Raw genomic sequence first — 20,564 nt, 5'->3', positions numbered from 1 at the left:
CATTTTGCCGTCCAGCAGTTGGCGCTGGTTTTCCAGGCTATGTTGAACCTGGAACCTTCTTGCTGTGAGGTGACGGTGCTAACCACCACACCACCGTGCAGCCCCATATTTTTTTATATTCTTGAATTTGTTTTGGGAGGCAATTAAAAGATATTAAAGGCAAGCATTAAAGCATTTAAAAGAAACAGACAATAAGTATATCACAGAAGTAAGTCCAACGTCGACATTTTTTTAACAAAAATTAATCTGTCTTTTCATGGGACAATCCTTAAGAAATTACACTTTGCTACAATGTAAAGTAGTGACTGTACAGCTCGTATAACAGTGTAAATTTGTTGTCTCCTCAAAATAATTCAGCACAGCCATTAGACTTTGCGCTGCGCGTTCTCGGGTCAGTCTCTCGCTTCCCGACTAGGCTTCCGTACTGCGGAAGTGGGCGTGGTTTTGTCTTTTTTTTTTTTTTTATTGGAAGTCTTCATGAGTAACAAAGCATATTGACAGTCAAAAAATAAAATAAATAATATAACATGAAATAAAATAAAATAAATAATAGCAAGGGAGAGAGAGGAGGGCCTACATTACATTAAATCAAATCAAAGCTACACATTATTTCAATTAGCCTGTTGCTCTTTTTACTCTTCATACACTTTAAGGATTTACTGTATAAAGACCACTCATTTTTAAATGCGCTGAACACAGGACTTGTCTTTATACATTTACATTTGTGTAAGAGATATTTTCCTAAACAGATGACGACGTTGATCAAGAGTTCTATGTTCTTATCTTTGTGTAAGCACCCATATGTAATTACATTCAAGTCAAAGAGAGGAACGGCTGGAATGTATTTTGTCTAAACTGGGTTGGAAAAGGGATACCCGCATCCCCTTTCCCCTACCCAGAGTGGCCCTACCACAGATTCTATAATAGTACAGATTCGCCACTCACGGTGCATTTCCGGTTTCCAACGAGGCGATTTTGGTTGCAGTTCCACCCTCTTTCCACGTGGGGCGCTCAATTTTGGAGACCAGAATGAATGGAGTCCTATGGAGCTATACGCCCTATCGTGCCCTTATCTCAAGATATAATTTTTTCTCTAGTAATTCGAATGTTGTTTTCGAAAGAGGATGTTTAGAAAATACCCATGGCTGAGTTTTAGATTTTTAGAGCCACTCATTTGCTTAAAGGATTTGAAGTGTATATGACGTTATACATAGCTTACGACCGAAGATGCTGCTTTACGGCAACAATCCTGCTTGTTGTTGGTCTCAAAGGCAGCAGCGTTTTCAAGGAAGAGCTGTAGTAAGAGAGAATCTGTGGTAACATAAGCGGAAAAAGTCCATCTTAATTCTGTTGTCGCTTGGTATGGAGCCAGTCGTCAAGCGGTGCCTCTGGTCGTAATTCTGGTCGACCAGCTGTCATTAGCACAATGCTAGCGCGTTGTGGACAACAAGAAGCCAACCTGTAAGAAATCAAAGGGATATATGTACTCGTTCAGTAGATTTTTGACTTGAAACCCACGTTGAGCTCTCAGAAACTACATTCAAATCTGAGCGCTCTTGAGGAGACTTAGGTGAAACTGACCATTTGTAGCATCTAGCTCCATTGGGCCCCATTCATTCTGGTCTCCACCGACGCCCCCAGTGGAATTCTGGTGGAACTGCAGCCAAAAAGCCGGTACAATGGGGCTTAAAGCTGCAGTCTGCAACTCTTTTTCAAGCATAATGCCTGGAACTGTCCGGGGATTCTGAAAGTAGTACATTAAATACCCCAATACAAAAAAAAAAAAAAAGAGTTCTCTAGGTCCCCTATATGTCCCGCTAGGTCCCTCCAAAGCCAGCAGGTTTGTTTACAAAATTGCAGACCGGACCGGTAAAAGGTAACCAATCAGGTTTACGAGCTGGGCTCTGCTGCCTGTCAATCACCGATTGTGCACGCGCGATACAAGGTAGGCTCGTCCCCACGCTTATTTATCTGGACTATTGAACTTCATTACGGGCTAGTCTACTTACTGTGTCTTCCATGATCGCAAATGACAGGTGAGTTGATGAATGAGGAGTCGTGTAGGCGCATCTGGCGTGCACGTCTACGTGCACGATTTCTCGTGTGTTTTGAAGGGGCGGGACAGGAAGTTGAATAACTTTTTATTTTTCGGTTAAAAAATAAGCATTTCTTGCATTTTGCGACTACAAGCGTTCTGATAGATCATGTAAACTCTTAAAATGCCAAAAAGTAGGACTTTACGTATGACAACAACAAATCTTGCAGACTGCAGCTTTAATAGAGAGTGGCAAGGCTGTTAGTTATAATGGCTGTGGCCTTACCCCTCGTCCCTTCGAACGGAGTTTGGGACAGTCCTTGGGACAGCCCTTCACACTCACGTACGTCATAAGTCCGCGCCGTCAGTTGTTACGTAACCAAAAGCGACAGCTTTAGCCAGAAATAAACAAACATGCCGTCTGCTGCTGTGGTTTTCGCGCTCTCCTGGGCTATTCGGATATTTTTAGAAATATCTGCGTCGAATCGACGGAGTTCCATCAGGCGAAGGCGTCTTCGACATCTGGGAGCATTGCTGGTTCTTGTTACGGTATGTAGAATGAGAAATTAATGCAAATAATGCGTGTGAGAGTATCACTTTTTCACGTCCAGCCTGCATAAATGGCGTCTTTTTGGTATCTTCCAGAGCCGGCGTGTGAATATGATAATGTGTGTGTATGAAAGTGCTTCTAACTGTACATTTGTGATATCGTGTAATATAGAAACAATTTGCTTGTCTCGTTGGATTTGCTGATTTATTGATTGGAGTAGTATCCTAACCTGGCTAACCTAGCTGAAAGCATAAGCTAACGTTTAGCCTTTGTTACTCGCCTTGTTCCGTTTGGGATAAACATGCAGCTCATGCAGCAATGGACCCTCCGCTCTTGGTGGAAGCATGTGCAGAGGAGGATGCCATCATCACTTTGTATGCTTTGGTAAACATACAGCCATGTATTATTTATGTATCTATTGGTCTTTAAGAATGAATGTGCATGGTATGTTTTTTAAAAATACATACATACAGATACTGTGTGTGGAACGGACGAACCCGGACTCCTTAGTTATTGTTCTTGGTGACTTTAACAAAGGAAATCTCACCCACGAACTCCCTAAATACAAACAGTTAATAAATGCCCGACCAGAGAGGAGAACATTCTGGATCACTGTTACACCAAAGTAAGCAGTGCTTATCACGCCGTCCCCAGAGCTGCACTGGGTCACTCTGACCACGCCATGGTCCACCTGATTCCTGCATACAGGCAGAAGTTAAAGCTCTCTAAACCTGTTGTGAGGACATCCAAGAAGTGGACCAGTGAAGCTGTGGGAGATCTTCAGGCGTGTCTGGACTGCACCGACTGGGACATTTTCAGGGCTACTTCCAACAGTCTGGACGAGTTTACTGAGGCTGTCACGTCCTACATCAGTTTCTGTGAGGACATTTGTGTACCATCACGCACCACGGTGAGGTACAACAACGACAAGCCTTGGTTCACAGCGAAGCTCAGACAGCTAAGGTTGGTGAAGGAGGAGGCATTCAGGAGTGGAGACAGAGGCAGATTTAGGTGCTGTTTACACATACCCGGGTATTTTGATAAACGCATATTTTCTAACCTTCGTTGGCAAAAAAACTAGGTGCACACAGCCCCGTTTAAAAAAAAAAACAAAACATATCTACATTGATCCGCATAAATACGCTATCAAGAGCTGTTAAATTACTTCAAGCCTGACGGTGGCAGTGTTAGAACAATGAGAATTCCACACAAGCCAATCAGAAGCCTAATAGAGAGCCGCTGACAGGAAGAACTTCCGGATCCTTTTCAAGAAGAAAATATGGCGCCAGGCTCATGTGTGTGGACTGATAGCGAGACTGAGCTATTTTTACACGTTGCGCTGGACTATAAAACTGCTAAAGCCGTGAAAAATGTCTTTGTTGTTCAATACATTGTATGACTGTAATTTTCAAAATCACACAAGCGAGTATGGCTCTCAACAACAGAAATGCTGCTAGCACCTCCATGCTTGCCAGATAAACAATGGACGGAGAGAATGGCGTTTTCACGCATAGGGAATACTATCCGCCATAGTGGCAGGATAACGCCATTCATTGTTTATCTGGCAAGCATGGAGGTACTAGCAGCATTTATTTTGTTGAGAGCTATACTCGCTTGTGTGATTTTGAAAATTACACTCATACAAAGTATTGAACAACAAAGGCGCATTACGGCGCGGAGGGCAACAATTGCGGAGCTTCTGTTGGCAGACAGAGCCCGGCCATACCACCGCCAGCGACGGCGATTCTGGATTAGACCTGGACGGACTGCTTTATGGTGGGAAAATTTTGAAAATGGCTTTGTTGTCCCGGAGGAATGGAGGGAAAATTTCAGGATGTCACAATTTTCACTCCTTTCCCTAGCAGAACTGCTATGCCCGCACATCCAGGGTGAGAGTACTCACATGCGCGCTTCTGTTGATGTTGTGAAGAAAGTTGCCTGTCAGCGGTTCTCTATTAGGCTTCTCATTGTTCTAACATTGCCACCGTCGGGCTTGGCGTAATTTAACAGCTCCTGATAGCGTATTTCTCCGGATCAATGTAGACGGGGTTTTTTTAAAAAACGGGGCTGTGTGCACGGGGGTTTTTTTTGAAAACGAAGGTTAGAAAATATGCGTTTTTCAAAATACCCGGGTATGTGTAAACGGCGCCTTAGCCAGGGGGTGAGAGAAGCTAAACGTCTGTACTCTGAGAAAATTCAAAAACAGTTCTCAGCCAACGACTCTGCCTCTCTGGAGAGGACTCAGGCATCTGACCAACTACAAGCCGAAAACCCCCCACTCCCTGGACAATCTTGACCTTGCCAACAGCCTGAACGAGTTTTACTGTCGTTTCGAGAGACAATGGGACAGCCCTGACACCATCCCCCGTGACACCATGTCCCAACCCCAGCCCAACAGCCCCTCCTCCCCCACCACAGCAACGACTCTCTCCATCCTGGAGAGAGACGTCAACAAGCTCTTTAAGAGGCAGAACCCCCGCAAAGCAGCCAGGCCAGACTCTGTCTCTCCCTCCACCCTGAAGCACTGCGCTGATCAGCTGTCCCCGGTGTTCACAGGCATCTTCAACACCTCACTGGAGACATGCCACGTACCAGCCTGCCTCAAGACCTCCACCATTATCCCAGTCCCAAAAAAAGCCAAGGATCACAGGACTTAATGACTACAGACCCGTCGCCCTGACCTCTGTGGTGATGAAGTCATTTGAGCGCCTTGTGCTTTCACACCTGAAAGCCATCACAGACCCTCTCCTGGACCCCCTGCAGTTCGCCTACAGAGCCAACAGGTCTGTAGACGACGCAGTCAACATGGCCCTCCACTTCATCCTCCAGCACCTGGACTCCTCAAGTACCTACGCCAGGATCCTGTTTGTGGATTTCAGCTCTGCCTTCAACACAATCATCCCGGCTCTGCTACAGGACAAGCTCTCCCAGCTGAACGTGCCTGACTCCACCTGCAGGTGGACCACAGACTTCCTGTCTGACAGGAGGCAGCACGTGAGGCTGGGAAAACAGGTTTCAGACTCCTGGACCATCAGCACCGGTTCCCCTCAAGGCTGTGTTCTTTCCCCTCTGCTCTTCTCCCTGTACACAAACAGCTGCTCCTCCAGTCACCAGTCTGTCAAACTCCTGAAGTTCGCGGACAACACCACCCTCATTGGACTCATCTCTGGTGGGGATGAGTCCGCCTACAGGTGGGAGATTGACCATCTAGTGACCTGGTGTGGACTGAACAAGCTGGAGCTCAACGCTGTGAAGACAGTGGAGATGGTGGTGGATTACAGGAAGAGCCCAGCCCCACTCACCCCCATCACCCTGACAGACTCCCCAGTCCACACTGTGGAGTCCTTCCGCTTCTTGGGCAGCATAATTTCCCAGGACCTCAAGTGGGAGCTGAACCTCATCCATCACCATCTGGTACGCTGCTGCCACCGCCAAGGGCAGGCTGCAGCGTGTCATCCACTCTGCGGAGAGGGTGATCGGCTGCAATCTGCCATCTCTGCAAGACCTGTACGCCTCCAGGACGCTGAGGCGTGCAGGCAAGATTGTGGCCGACCCCTCCCACCCCGGACACAAACTTTTTGAGGCATTCCCCTCTGGCAGAAGGCTGCGGTCCATCAGGACCAAAACCTCCTGCCACAAGAACAGCTTCTTCCCCTCTGCAGTTGGCCTCGCCCGCTGTACCCCACTGACATGACCCCTTATCCCCACTGACACTTTATATATTAACGTTCTGTCTTTCTGTCAGTACAGAGTGCGTTACATTAACGCACTCTTCTTAAAAATACTTTGCACATATTTTTAAAATTTTTTACATTTATTATTACTTTATTCTATTATTATTATATTTTTTGTCTTGTTCTTATGGCACCAAACAGACCAGGCCAAATTCCTTGTGATGTACAAATTACTTGGCAATAAAACCTTTTCTGATTCTGATTCTGACATGTATTGTACACACAGCCACCACTACCTAATTCTGTAACACCTTTTTTGTCAATGGATGAAAGTGCATGCTATAATGTCATGTTATGTCTTGTTCCCCCAGAACGATGCTGAGCCCAGCACCTCCGATGCGCCATGCACCTTCGCCATTCCTGCTGCGGTCACCCCACCATCTTGCTCTCGTTCTCCACCATCCCCATCCCCAAAAAGAAGAAGGAAGTCCAATCCCATTATGGATTACCTGATACAGGAGAGCCTGAAGGAGCAGAAGCGCCACGAGGAGATGGAGAAGAAAACGGAGCGCTTTTTAGCTCTGTTTGAGCGCATGATAGACAAACTTTAAGGTGAGTTGATGCGCCATGCACCTATTGTACACACAGCCACCACTACCGCATTCTGAAACACTTTTTTTTCTTTTTTTTATTACAATGGATGAAAGTGCATGCTATAATGTCGTGTCTTGTTCCCCCAGAACATCACTGAGCCCAGCACCTTCGCTGTTCCTGCTCCGGTCACCCCACCATCTTATTGTCTTTTTATGTTAATTTCTTTATCTGTTTATATTCATACTGTTTATTGTCCATATTTGCACCACACACTTTAAGCTGTTATTTGCACTATTTCTGAAAATAAGCTGCCTTACCAGTCTGTAATGTGAGTAGCCTGATAAAGGAAATTAAGGACAAAAGGTTTGTGAGCATGATTATCACATCAGCATCATATGAACGACTGGAACGGATATTGGTATGAAGAGATTTATTATACAAGGGATAACAAAAAAATTGGGGTACATTCTCAAACAAAACAATAACATCTTAACAGATCATTTTAAACAAGTCTTCAGTGTTTCAGCATTTAAAGTCACAAAAAAAATATATACATCGCACAGCTCTACAGTGAGACCTGGGCTGCTAATCTGTCCCTTGTTGCATTTCCAGGCCCAGCATAAAAAATTATTTAAAAAAAAAAAAAAAGCCACCTATATGCATTGCACATCAATACTGTGACACCAGGGCTGCCAATCTGTCCCGCATTGCATTTCCACTCGCCTCTAACTGCTAGGGGCTCTCGGGGAGGTTGGGGATCCAGGTTGTCCTTTGCCACATCCTCATCTGGCTCAAGCAGGTCCCCATTGTCCAGACACGCATTGTGGAGAAAGGCACAGGATGCAATAACCTGGCCTCACTTCCAGTGCCTTAAAGGGTACACCGCCACATGGTCTTCATTACCCCAAAGGCTCGCTCAATTATACTATGACCCTTGGCATGGTAGTAGTTGTATTGGTCCATTGACTGGTTCCTTGTACGGAGGTATGAAGCTGATGGGTGTGTCTAGACATGGGTAGCCGCCATCCCCAAGGAGAACGTAGCCTGGTGGAGGGTACCGCCTCGCCTTGTAGCAGGTGCTGTTTTTCATGACCCTCGTGTCATGAACGGAACCCGGGTAACCAACAAAGATGTCCAGGAATCTTCCAGTGGAATCACAAATTGCCTGCATGTTGATTGAATAAAAGCCTTTGTAGTTAAGGTAGTCAATTCGGTGCAGTGTTGGTGGCTTTATTCTAATGTGGCTACCGTCTATTGCACCCATAACATTTCTGAATGCAGGGCTCCCAGATAGCTGGACAAATCCTTGGCCAACTGCATCCAGCTCTCCAGCCTGGGGGAATGCAATGGCACGCTGTAGGTTTTGGCATATGTAATTCGCCACTTTGTGGACGACTCGGTGCACCGTGGATTTGGGAACGTTAAACACACGAGCCACCACGATGTAAGAGAGTCCATGTGCCAATCAGTATATATAGATCAGGACCTCCAGTTGCCCGCCCCAACCATGGTCCTGCTCTCTCTGTAGTAGCCTTTGGACAGCGTTTACGGCTCTTCTGCTGAGGCGAAAGCACTGCTTTAAGTCCGCCTCAACATTGAACCACAACCTTAGAACAGGCATGTTGTGGTCCAATCGGCAATAATTTGTAGGATGACCCGTCTGCTGGAAAGAAAAACATGGAAAGATCAGGCTTTCATCCTCCCAAACCAACACATTGATAGCACACACAATGCAGTGCATTTATTTACGTCATCAAATCTGAACCTGGTACAAAGAAAACCGCTTCAAAAAGGAACTTCTCTATGGTTAACCAACTACACTGCTTGTAAATACTCGAGTTACAATTTCAAAAACGACAACTTTGTTGTTTTACGACTTTCGCAGCACCTTCACATGCATTGACCGATTACTCCATGTAAATAGCGACTTTTCCCATGTGCGTTTATAGCAGAAAACAACTACACATTGCCATCATGTTAAACTCACACAATACACCAGTTATCACAACCTAAAACGGTTAAAACAGTTAAATTATGGCAAAAAAATAGAGCTACTTACATTTGTGTGGTTCTTTCTTTGATTCCGCCATTTTTAAAATGATTCACGTTCTCCGGGTAATCGCGTTGTACTCTGGGAAATATATCATACCCCTCCAAACGGAGTCTGCCTGGCCGAACCACTCCGTTTCGAGGGGTACAAAGCCCTCCCCCTTACCCCTACCCCTCTGCCTTAAAGGACAAGACCTTTTTTTTGACATTGGGCCCTTGATTTCACTTTTTAACATGATGTTCTACTCACCCCTGCTTGTTGTTGGTAATTTGGAGCTGTTCCGAAGATATTCGAGAGGCGTCTGGCTGCTCTCTTGAGATATTCGGCCATGAAACGGTTTCCTATGGGCAAGCTTATACAGGCACAAACTATGCTGTTTATAATGTATTAATTACTGTACACTAGCACTGATAACGTGGAGGTGCGTCGCTTACTTAAAAAAATCCGGGTTACTGTAATTTTGAATTTTTGTCGTAAAGTGGGTGTTACTGACGTCATCGTCGTGCTACTACCACAGACAGCCCACAGTAATTCAAAATTACAGTAACCCGGATTTTTTTAAGTAAGCGACGCACCTCCACGTTATCAGTGCTAGTGTACAGTAATTAATACATTATAAACAGCAGAGTTTGTGCCTGTATAACATTGCCCATAGGAAACCGTTTCATGGCCGAATATCTCAAGAGAGCAGCCAGACGCCTCTCGAATATCTTCGGAACAGCTCCAAATGACCAACAACAAGCAGGGGTGAGTAGAACATCATGTTATAATGTGAAATCAAGGGCCCAATGTCAAAAAAACGATCTTGTCCTTTAACGTGATTTGGGACACTCCTACCCCTACACGTGAACGCGCAAAACGGAGGGGTAAGGGGTAAGGGGTAGGGCCAAGGGGTGAAATGGGATTGGGCCTAAGTGATCTGGATGTAAGGGCGTGATATACTGTGTTTTAGAGAAGCATCTGTATAATTTATGTCTATATGTCATTCTGTTTTTGAGTGCTGTGACTCAGGAAATGAACACATAGTCAAAAAGATTGAAAATAAATATGACTGAAAGCACATTTGTCCACAGATGTTATCATTGATCATTTGTTGGTGAACAATTATGAAAAATTATGATTTAAAGTTTGAAGGGGTGTTTTTTGTTTGTTTGTTTAAATCCTCTAACATAAACGGACACGGGTGTCATTTCTTATATCTATCTTTATTTGTAGCGACACTATTAGAGAGATAGTTAAAAGATGTTAAAGTAAATGGTAAATTGGCTGTATTCATATAGTGCTTTTCCAGACTTAAAAAAGTCATTTTTTTATATACCTTTTTCCCATGTTTATGGTAACATAACATTTGGATACTCTAAAGTAATAATAATGTAATAAAGTCTAAATTGAAAGTGAAAAAAATGAGATAATTGGGTTCTGCTAAAGCTGTCTTTCCGATCTGCAATCACTGCAGCTTTGTTTTTGGTTATTTTTTCTGGTTATTGTTGATATTTCCCCTTTAGAAAATCCAAATGACTCAGATATAATAATTTTCATGGGAAGACATAGATTATTACTATTGTTATGGGTACGCAGGTCTAACATGTTACTAAAGTGTTATGGTGAACTTCCGCGTCAGCTTTCACTTCAATTTTTTATTTAGTAGTTTATTTTTGTATCCTTTTTCTCGATGTTGTGAGGTTATTGTACAAGAAAGCACCAGTCTTCATGAAACTTTAAAACCCAGTTTTCATCACCTGCGTCGCTGTCACGTGCGGTCTCAGCGCTGCAGGGTCACGTGACGTGCTCAGCTTCTGAGCAGCGGCAGCAGCAGGAGCAGCCGGCCCGTGACCGTCTACTAGCTGCCGGCGGAAGAACAGAAGGACCGACGGAGTGTCTGCCTGCGGGTGATCCTCTACTCCAGCAGGTAGGATGATTTAACCGCTCCTTTTTCACAGTACGCTCATTTAGCAGTTCGGGAAGATAAAACGAGCTCAGTTTGTGTTTTTATCCGTCGTATATGCGGCTGCGGAGTCCTCGAAATGTTTCTGAAGAGTTATTTAACTGCTACTGTTGATGTCTCGACTGTTGTGATACTGGAAACGAGCGAATAAACACCGACAAGCTGTCAATGTATACTTTATATTTAACATTAACTTGACTTTTACGTACTTGTTTTAAAAATAATCCATAAAAGGTTTATTTAATCAGATTAAACATCTCAGCAGTGCTCTTAAACGCCACACAGGTTATATTGATAAAAAGGGGGAAAAAAAGAAACTCTGCAATTATTGTACATTTAGGGGCCAAAATTGATATTTTTTATGCGAATGTACGGTACAAACTAAACTTATTGGGTATATTTTTAGACTTTTCTATTATTGTGGCCCCTGGTCGCTAGAAAGTATTTTACCAGAGATCAGATAGATGACCAACGCATCACAGATATTTTAAGGCACCATGACTGATGGATGTTGTTCCATAGAAATTTTACCACCTTCAGTTTGGACTAAATGATCAATTATAAAATATAAAAGTCCCAAAATATTCTTTACAGCACCTACATGTGAGGACTTGCTGCTTTTTATCGGTTTTACTTAAACGCATGAACAATATTTTGAGCTAGTGGAGTGTTTCAAGACAAATGATGTGACCTGAAGGCATCACAATGGGCACTGAGAATTTAAGCATTAATTTTATAGGCTGACAGATTAACTGGTTAATCTAAGCCCCGGTGAATCCAATGGAAATATCTCTGAAATTTAGCCTCATTTTGGTTATCATTTAGCCAAGTGAACAATATTGCTTATCTAAATTTTTCAACTTCACTGATGGTTGAAATGGCAATCCAACACCGACTCACGTTGGACACTTGGACATGGTGAGCGGGAGAAACGTGCCGAGGCAGGGAAAGCTAGACACGTCCTAATCTTGTAAACAGGATTAACGCCTCTCAAGGTCTTGTCCCCCCACACAGAGAGAGTGGCATACGTGGATGAGAACTGGTTGTGCTGGATTTGTTCGATGAAGTACTGGTCATTTAACAGTACTTAGAAAACGAAAGCCTTTAATTACTATTATTGCGGCATGAGATGTCACTGTCGTACAGATATAATCCCATGCACGGGGAAGAAGCTTGGACGGATGAATGGAAGCAGAAAATCTTCTTGCAATATTTTCATAAGGTCTTTTCTTTCTTTCTTTCTTTCTTTCTTTCTTTCTTTCTTTCTTTCTTTCTTTCTTTCTTTCTTCCTCTTGTTGAGGAACTTGTTTGAAATTGACCACAAGGATCCGTGTTTATCTTGACAACGAGCTGGCATCAGAGATTATAGTTGTCAAAACAGCCCTATCTTCTTGATGCACCTAGTCCTTTTAAGCATTCCACCATCTTGACTTGTCAGACCACAGAACAACTGTCCACTTTACCTCACTCCATTTTAAATGAACTAGTGTACCCTATCATGTTCACGTATGGCTTCTTCTTTGCGTGATTGAGCTGCCTTTGTGGATGGCACGGTGAACTGTGTTCACAGACGGTGATTTCTGGAAGTGTTCCTGAGCCCATGCAGATCATGGGCATCCACAATAAATCATACAATAAATGATCAGCCGTGTTGGAACACAGACATATCTCCTGACCACTAAATACTTTGATGATAATGTGCACTGCATATGATGGAGTAGTCAAGGTCTTCACAGTTTTAAATTGAGGCACATTATTTTGAAAATGCCAAAATATTTTTGCAGATTGCTGAATATCTGTCTATCTTTATTTCTGAGATACTCTGCCTCTCTAAGGTGCTCTTTTTATGCCCGGTGTTGTTACTGACCTGTTACCAACAAACCTAATTAGTTGTAACATGTTCCTTCAGCTGTTCCTCTTTAGTACACTTTATTTTTTAGGATCAGCTTTATCGATATTTATGTTGCTGCTTTCAAATTCAAGATGAGTTGAAATATTTTTTAATGAAACAGTAAAATGACACTTTTGACATTTGATATGCTTTCTGTGTTATCTATTGAATAAAATATTGGTTTAACAGATAAGCAAATCAATGCATTCACCTTTTATTTACCCTTCTTTGACAACCTAAATATTGATCTGTTGTTGTTTAGGGAAAGGTGTGGTCTTCTGATACATTCTCTGGTTGTGCTCAGGTTAAATTCAGTCACTTACAGGCCCACACACTTTATCTCATCACATCATTGTATCTTTACTAGAACACTTTGGGATCTATATGAAGTGCAGACGCTGGGCACTCAGCCCACCGGGGAAATGTGAGTGTGCAGCGCTGCCATCCTGTTGTGATGATGCTTTATCTAGACACTTCTGCTTTGTCCGTCCACTGGGCTCTGCGCTGTCAGTCTGCTGTGTGCCGTGGTTCACAGTGAGGGGGAGGCTTTACTTTACAGTAACACAATGCAAACAGTCAACATGTATCAACATGTAAAACGCCGCTGCTCGCAGTTATTTAATGTTTTATAACCATCCGGCAACATTTGTGGCGAATAACCAACAGTTTTCTGCTGTAATATTTGACTCAGACATTCATGATTTCCTGACGACGAACCCTTTGCCATCAGCAAATGGAATTTAGTTCAGTGTGTGATATTAACCCACTAGATCATTAATATCTTGGTCGTTTTTTTAATTATTGCGTAAGCAAATAAACTGTTATTCAAACAAATGGATTAAAGTGTTCCCTCAAGCTGTTTAGCAATGTTTATAGAGACCTCTCAAGCGCAGAATGAGTGGTGACCGAGGGGCTGGTACTAAGGTAGATTATGTAAGCGTTTTAGAGCTCGGCCGGGGGGTAATTTTCCTTCAGAGTGCATGCAGAAGGGTCATAGAAGCTGTGGTGAATGGTACTGAGCAGGAACAGGCTGCCTGCAGAGGAGGAGAGGGTGGAGAGAAGGCCGTATCTCACCTTAATGCTGTTGAGTCAACATGGAGCTCTCAGGTAGGACACCTGTTGAGCAGCAGAACCAGCGGCTACACCTGAAGTCTCCGTGGACTCTGGTGAGTTAGAGTGCTGCTTTGATTTCTGTATGAATCCTGCTGGGCGGGTGGTGTTAGGCTTTTTTCCCTTATTGTGAATCGCTGACATAATAAGAGTAAAAGTTGTTTGACCTGACATCTTTGTAGGAAGTTTTAACAATAAGCAGGGGTTCTATCTAATAATCAGGCGATTAATAATGCCACGACAGTGGCAGCACCTTTCTGTCTGCAAGCTCACCCAAAAACTATTGAGCTTTATTCAATCAAACTTGTTGTAGAGATGGAGTATGTGCAGGGGAATAAGCCACTACGTTTCGATCTCTTCTAGTTTTAATTATTGATTTATCTGCACATTACGACAACCTGGTGATCAAATGAACAACTCGGTGAGTCTGTGAGAAGTCAGAAAATGGGTTAAAATGACCCGTTGCATCTATATTATATTTTTATTTGATATACGACACAGAAAAGCAGCAAATCATTAGACATATGGCGCTAAAACCAAATAATTATGTTATTGATTTACAAATTATTGCAGCAATCTTAACCATGTATTTGATCTTACTGCAGACCCTTGAAATCTGTAAAAGGTATGTAACTCAGTTATTACACTGAGTTGAAAATCTTGTAAAACCTAAATTTACACAAAGTAGGTCAGATTTTCCCACAGAGACTTCAAGTAGCCACACTTGAAAAAATCAGAGAACACACATTGCTTTTTCAGAGTGTTATCGGTAGCTTGTAATCTGCTGAGTATATTTTGGATTTGTTAAGTGCATTAGAGAAAGTGAAGTGGCTCTGCCAGTCTTACAGTGAATAGTTTCAAAGTCCACCCAGCTGGTACACAGCTCCGATTTAGTCAGTATGAGTGGACCGCACAATACAAGAAATCATTTCCACCTTCACATTAATCAGGAAACAGACACACTCAAATGAGAAGTCATTGTGGATATGACGTGTTTACATACTGATCGCTCATATCTGAAAAATGGTTTAAGTTAAACACAGCAGCTAAGACCTATGGGGGTGAACCAAGGTACCAAGGTTCAAGACAAGGGGGGGTGAGCATAAACGTCGGAACTAGGGCTGCGGGGGATGCGGCCGCTTTTGGAAATGCATTAAAAGCCCTGAGTCATGAGCGCAGACTTTTCTTTTTTTCATTTGTGGTGTATTTTATCTGCTATGCATGGATATGTTAAGTATCACAACGACACATTCAAGGATACAAACAACGCTGTTATGTTCCTTGAATGGCTTGATTTAGTTATCAAAGTTTAATTTTCTTAACAATAAAGATGCCGTGTTCATCCATTGTAGTTCTCTTATAACTGCATGCTATTATAAAATAACTTCATGTCAAATCCCTAATCATTGATAAGCTTCCCTCGCCTCCCCCAACAAAAACCCCGTCCCCCTCTCAGAAAATAGTCCCGACGTCCATGGAGGTGAGACAAGGGAGGGTTCCTCCCATTGACGTGACAACACTGATTTGAGCTCTGAAAACATGGCCTTCGTTTAATGTAACCTTAAAAACACCATGCTGCATCAGATAAATAGGCAAGGCAAGGCATCTTTATTTATATAGCGCATTTCATACCACAGGCAACTCAATGTGCTTTACATAAAGACAAGGCATTTAAAAGAACAGCATAAAGCAGCATAAAAACAAGCAATTTAAAGAAAAAAAAAAAATAGAATAAAAATTTAAGTAATCAAAGAAGAGGGGGAAAAGAAAGATATAAACTCAACCATAAGCACACCGAAAGAGAAATGTTTTTAACCTGGATTTAAAAGTGCTTACAGTTGTGGCTGATTTCAGTTCCGCTGGTAGTTTTTTCCAGTTGTGTGCAGCATAACAGCTAAAAGCTGCTTCATCGTGTCTAGTTTGAACTCTGGGCTCCACTATCTGACCTGAGTCAGTAGATCTCAGAGCTCTGCTGGGTTTATACTCTGCCAGCATGTCATTCATGTATTCTGGACCTAAACCATTCTGTGATTTGTAGACGAGCAGCAGAACTTTAAAATCTATTCTGTATCTGACCGGGAGCCAATGTAAAGACTTGAGAACTGGGGTGATGTGATGTGATCTCTTTGTTCTGGTTAAAACTCGGGCTGCAGCGTTCTGAATGAGTTGCAGCTGTTTGAGACTCTTTTGGGGGTCCAGTCAGAAGACCGTTACAGTAGTCAAGTCTGTTGGAGATGAAAGCATGAATCAGCTTCTCCTGATCTGTTTGGGACATGAATCCCTTAATTCTGGATATGTTCTTAAGTTGATAAAAGGCTGATTTGGTGACTGATTTGATATGATAGTTGAAGGTCAGGTCTGAGTCTATCAGCACGCCGAGGTTCCGGACTTGGTGTTTAGTTTCTAGAGACAGTGACTCAAGATGTTTACTGACAGCAAACCTCTTCTCTTTGTTGCCAAACACAATGACCTCAGTTTTTTCTTGATTTAACTGAAGGAAATGTTGGTTCATCCACTTTTTGACTTGCTCTAAGCAGTCGCACAATGACTCTATAGGACTGCAGTCATCTGGAGACAGTGCGAGATATATCTGTGTGTCATCTGAATAGCTGTGGTAGTTGACTTTAGAGTTCTTCAGAATTTGACCCAGAGGCAGCATGTATAGAGTGAACAGAAGGGGTCCAAGAACTGACCCCTGAGGAACTCCACGTCATAGCCATTCGATCAGATTGATTACTTCCAATAGTCACAAAATAACTCCGCTCCTCCAAGTAGGACCTGAACCATTCTAGGACTGTCCCGCTGAGTCCTGCCCAGGTTTCCAACCTGTTCAGCAGTATACTGTGATCCACAGTGTCAAATGCAGCACTGAGATCCAACAATACCAGAACTGACACCTTGCCTGAGTCAGTGTTCAACCTTATGTCATTTAACACTTTAATAAGAGCCGTTTCTGTACTGTGGTGAGGTCGGAAGCCTGACTGAAATTTGTCAAGGAGTCCACTGGAGTTCAAGAAGTTACTGAGTTGATTAAAAACCACTTTCTCAACAATCTTGGCAATAAAAGGAAGATTTGAGATGGGTCTGTAGTTGGTTAAAATGGAAGCATCCAATGTTCTCTATTTTAGGAGTGGCTTGATGGCAGCTACTTTTAAGGGTTTTGGAAACGTGCCTGATTTAAGTGAGCAGTTTATTATTTGCTGCAAATCTGTTTGGACAGAGCTTACAATAGTTTTAAAGAAGTCAGATGGCATTGTGTCAAGACAGGATGTTGATGGTTTAAGATGCTGGACTGTTTGTTCTATGGTTTTTTGGTCAACTGTATTGAATTCTGACATCATAGTTGATTGATTCCTAGGTGGTTTTAAGGTTTGTGTCATTTTATTATTTTGCTGATTTATGTTGATATTTAGCCTTATAGATTTGATTTTTTCATTGAAAAAACAAGCAAATTCATTGCATTTTTCTGTGGAACAGAGTTCTGAAACTATCTGTTTTGGGGGGGTTGTCAGCTTATTAACCATAGCAAACAGAGCACGAGTGTTGTTGATGTTCTTATTAATCATTTCAGATAAGTGTTGCTGTCTAGCGCGGAGTAACCCGTGGTTAAAATTACAAAGACTTTGTTTGTAGAGGTCATGGTGAATTTTAAGTTTAGTTTTTCTCCATTTACGCTCTGCTTTCCTGCATTCTGTTAAAGACATGATGTAACCTGAAAGTTTAATCTGATACCCTAAAAAGCCACGGTCGGGCTAAGCCAGATTTGTTTCAACATAGTTCCTATTCAGTAGATTTATTGGTGACATTGTGAACATGATTTTTAAAGTTCAGCAGTGTGCTGTACACAAAGCTTTGTGGTTTTATCCATTATTTAGTCAGTTTAGACCAAAAGCTTAAAATGTTTCAATTAAAGTTTGGCCCTGGTTCAGACTGAAAGAGAGTGCTAAGTGCTAATAAAATCTTAATTTTCGTCCTTTTCGGACCTGTGGAGCCAGAAATATTCTACAAGTGTCCTCAAAATGAGTTTCCTGAAGTAACAAATTTGTTTTAAACCACATTGGGCAGAGATCATTAACTTAAAAATGCTTACCACTCATCAGCCTATACAACACTAAATCCCAGCGCTAACTGATTACTCTCTTCACAGTTTAGATTCTTTTTTTTATACTTGAAACATGATGTGTTACATATGCTTATACATGTGTAATTGCTGTATTGTTGGAAAATGTGAATGGCACTTTTATGAGATTTCATTAGCACTGTGTAAAATGTTGCATAAAACTGCATTTTCTGCTGTTATTTATGGGGAAATTACGAGTTAGTGGTGTGACCGGACCCAAAATAAATAGATAATAGCAACAGCTGTCAATGACATAGGCTATCAGTGAACGCATCCAGCTGATGTTGGACATCGAAGAAGTGCCTAAAGTGCAATCACAACAGTCAATTATTTTCCCCAAAACTCTTTATGCAGTAATTTAAGGAACCATCCATACTTAGTAATACCCTCTTTTTAAAGACCAAATTAGGTTTTAGATATCACTCTCCAACTCAGCTTTCAAAGATAACAAGATGGTGACAGTCTAATGCTGAGCAAAATGCGTCAAAACAGCAGTTCACAGGCCATGACTGAGAGAAACAACAAGGTTCGGCATTAAGTTAGATTAAAATGACTTTTCAATCGCAAAGCGTACCATGACTAATCTGAAAGGCAGTAAGAATGATTCAAGAGTCACAAAGATATGGGATAGGATGATGTTATTGGCTGATGACCTGCAGAAAACACCCGAGGAGCAATGAGAGAGTTTTCCTAACAGCTTGTTATTATTTACAATAGATAATAATTGTATACGTTTACAATAGGTTTCTAATTGACCCCGATTGGGTCAATTTAGGCCTGCTATTTAAGGTTTGAGCTCCGAGTATAAACAGAAGCACTCATTGTCCTCTTTCCTCTGCAGCCATGCTGCAGCAGTCGAGGCTCTGATTAAGTCCCGATCAGCTCCCGACCTTTAGGAGGAAAATGGGACAGAGCCACTGTGTTTAGGGACTGGCTTGCATTTCATTCGCAGACTATTCTGAACAACAGCAGCCTTATTAAAGGGACAATGGACTAGTAAGACAAAAAAAAATGAAAGTTAATTGTGATAAATTCCAGCAAAATGAAGAGTTCGGCTTGTTTGAGAGTTTTAGAGTTTAATGAAGAGTATTTTTGCTGATAGGTGGACACCATGAACTATGTGGGGCAGCTGGCGGGCCAGGTGCTGGTGACAGTAAAAGAGTTGTATAAAGGGCTCAATCAGGCCACTCTGTCAGGCTGCATCGACGTGATCGTTGTCCGACAGCCTGATGGGACGTTCCACTGCTCCCCTTTCCATGTCCGATTCGGAAAACTGGGGGTGCTACGCTCCAGGGAGAAAGTGGTGAGTGATATTCTAATATACTTTGATAGGCACGGACGTTGCACGGATGTATAACTGTGCCTTTTTATAACATGTGAACCAGCCATTTCTATCTGTTGTGGAGCGGCACAATAGATTTTCAGTTTGCTTAATGGCACTCTGCGTCTCTCTTTCCTTCTAAAGCACATTACCACGCAATCCACTCTGCATCTCACAGGAGCAGATTGCTCTTTCTCTCTATTTATAGACACCGTGTAGCAGTCGATTGAGGACTGAGATGGGAAGCGCAGACTAAAACGTAATTTAACCTCTTGCTCTCAACTCGCAAAGATTCATCCCATTCAGAAAAAGGCGTCTTACAGAAGAGCCATCTGTTTCGTTACAGGAAAGCCAGACAATGCAGGAAGTCGTCTGCGGTTGCTGATTCTTTAAATCATGTGTGGGTTAAAAGCATCTTTGTTGCTGTAGAGGAAAACAAGCAGCATTAACTACATGCAATTTTTTACTGACCTTTTTCATCAACCTTCATCAACCCAGGCAGCTGTGTTTACATTCAAGCATGTTTGTTGAATTCATGGATTGAAGTCGAGGCAAGCTGGGGGTTTTTTTCAGCTTAGATTTAAAGCTTCATGTAAATCTGTCGCACAGTTCCCACAAGCTGCATTGTAGACATTCATATTATACTTTTCTGTCATGCCCCATTAGCGTTTGTTAAAGCCTGAGGATGTCTTAGAGGAATTTGTAGCCCTCCCCCACAGTAAAAGCATTGTGTGCTGTGAAACTTGCTTGACTCTTCAGATTGACATTGAGATCAATGGAGAACCTGTGGAGCTGCACATGAAGCTTGGAGACAACGGAGAGGCTTTTTTTGTCCAGGAAACAGAGCAGCAAAATGTGAGTTCTGCACACTGTACACTGAAAATAAGAAAAAGAATGACATTTTCTGGTTGAGATCAATAACTTTGTTTCTTTCATGAATTTTCTCCCCAATTTAGGAGATCGTCCCAGCCCACCTGGTGACCTCACCTATCCCCACAGAAGAGGTTCTGACGAGGACCAGAGAGCCCAGATGTGGGGGGTCAACAACAGAGAACAGCCAACCTCCTGCCCCAGAAGACCAGGCCTCTGGAAACGTCCATCTTTGCTCCAGCTCAGCCGGCAAGAAGAAGAAGAGACGCAGGAAGAAGCACAAAGCTGAGCCACGCAAGGAGGAGCAGACAAGTGCAAGCGGGGAGCCGGAGCTGTGTGAGCTCAGTTCAGATGAGGAGCACCATGCACACAGTGGACGGTAAGAAGAAACTAAACTCTGCTCT

The 20,564-nt window shown here is 42.6% G+C and overlaps 1 protein-coding gene and 1 long non-coding RNA gene across 2 annotated transcripts in view; both read left to right on the top strand.

Annotated features, from left to right (window-relative positions):
* Window positions 1-2,426: 2,426 nt before the first annotated feature.
* On the top strand, window positions 2,427-9,232 carry LOC142369826 (uncharacterized). The gene is made up of 3 exons (XR_012767714.1): window positions 2,427-2,584; window positions 6,631-6,871; window positions 7,000-9,232. It is a non-coding gene; the product is annotated as an uncharacterized LOC142369826 (long non-coding RNA).
* A 1,465-nt stretch (window positions 9,233-10,697) lies between these two features.
* LOC142370410 (phosphatidate phosphatase LPIN2-like) overlaps window positions 10,698-20,564 on the top strand; it is an 18,475-nt gene continuing 8,608 nt past the window's right edge. The window contains exons 1-4 of the mRNA XM_075452977.1: window positions 10,698-10,812; window positions 19,072-19,272; window positions 20,050-20,145; window positions 20,247-20,539. Coding sequence (XP_075309092.1) covers window positions 19,081-19,272; window positions 20,050-20,145; window positions 20,247-20,539 — 581 coding nt within the window. The 5' untranslated portion in view covers window positions 10,698-10,812; window positions 19,072-19,080. The remainder of the gene's footprint in view (window positions 10,813-19,071; window positions 19,273-20,049; window positions 20,146-20,246; window positions 20,540-20,564) is intronic.

Source organism: Odontesthes bonariensis, chromosome 20 (genome assembly GCF_027942865.1).
Source record: "Odontesthes bonariensis isolate fOdoBon6 chromosome 20, fOdoBon6.hap1, whole genome shotgun sequence".
NCBI lineage: Eukaryota > Metazoa > Chordata > Actinopteri > Atheriniformes > Atherinopsidae > Odontesthes > Odontesthes bonariensis.
Note: the sequence above shows the minus strand (reverse complement) of the source record. Positions and strands in the feature narration are given on the sequence as shown.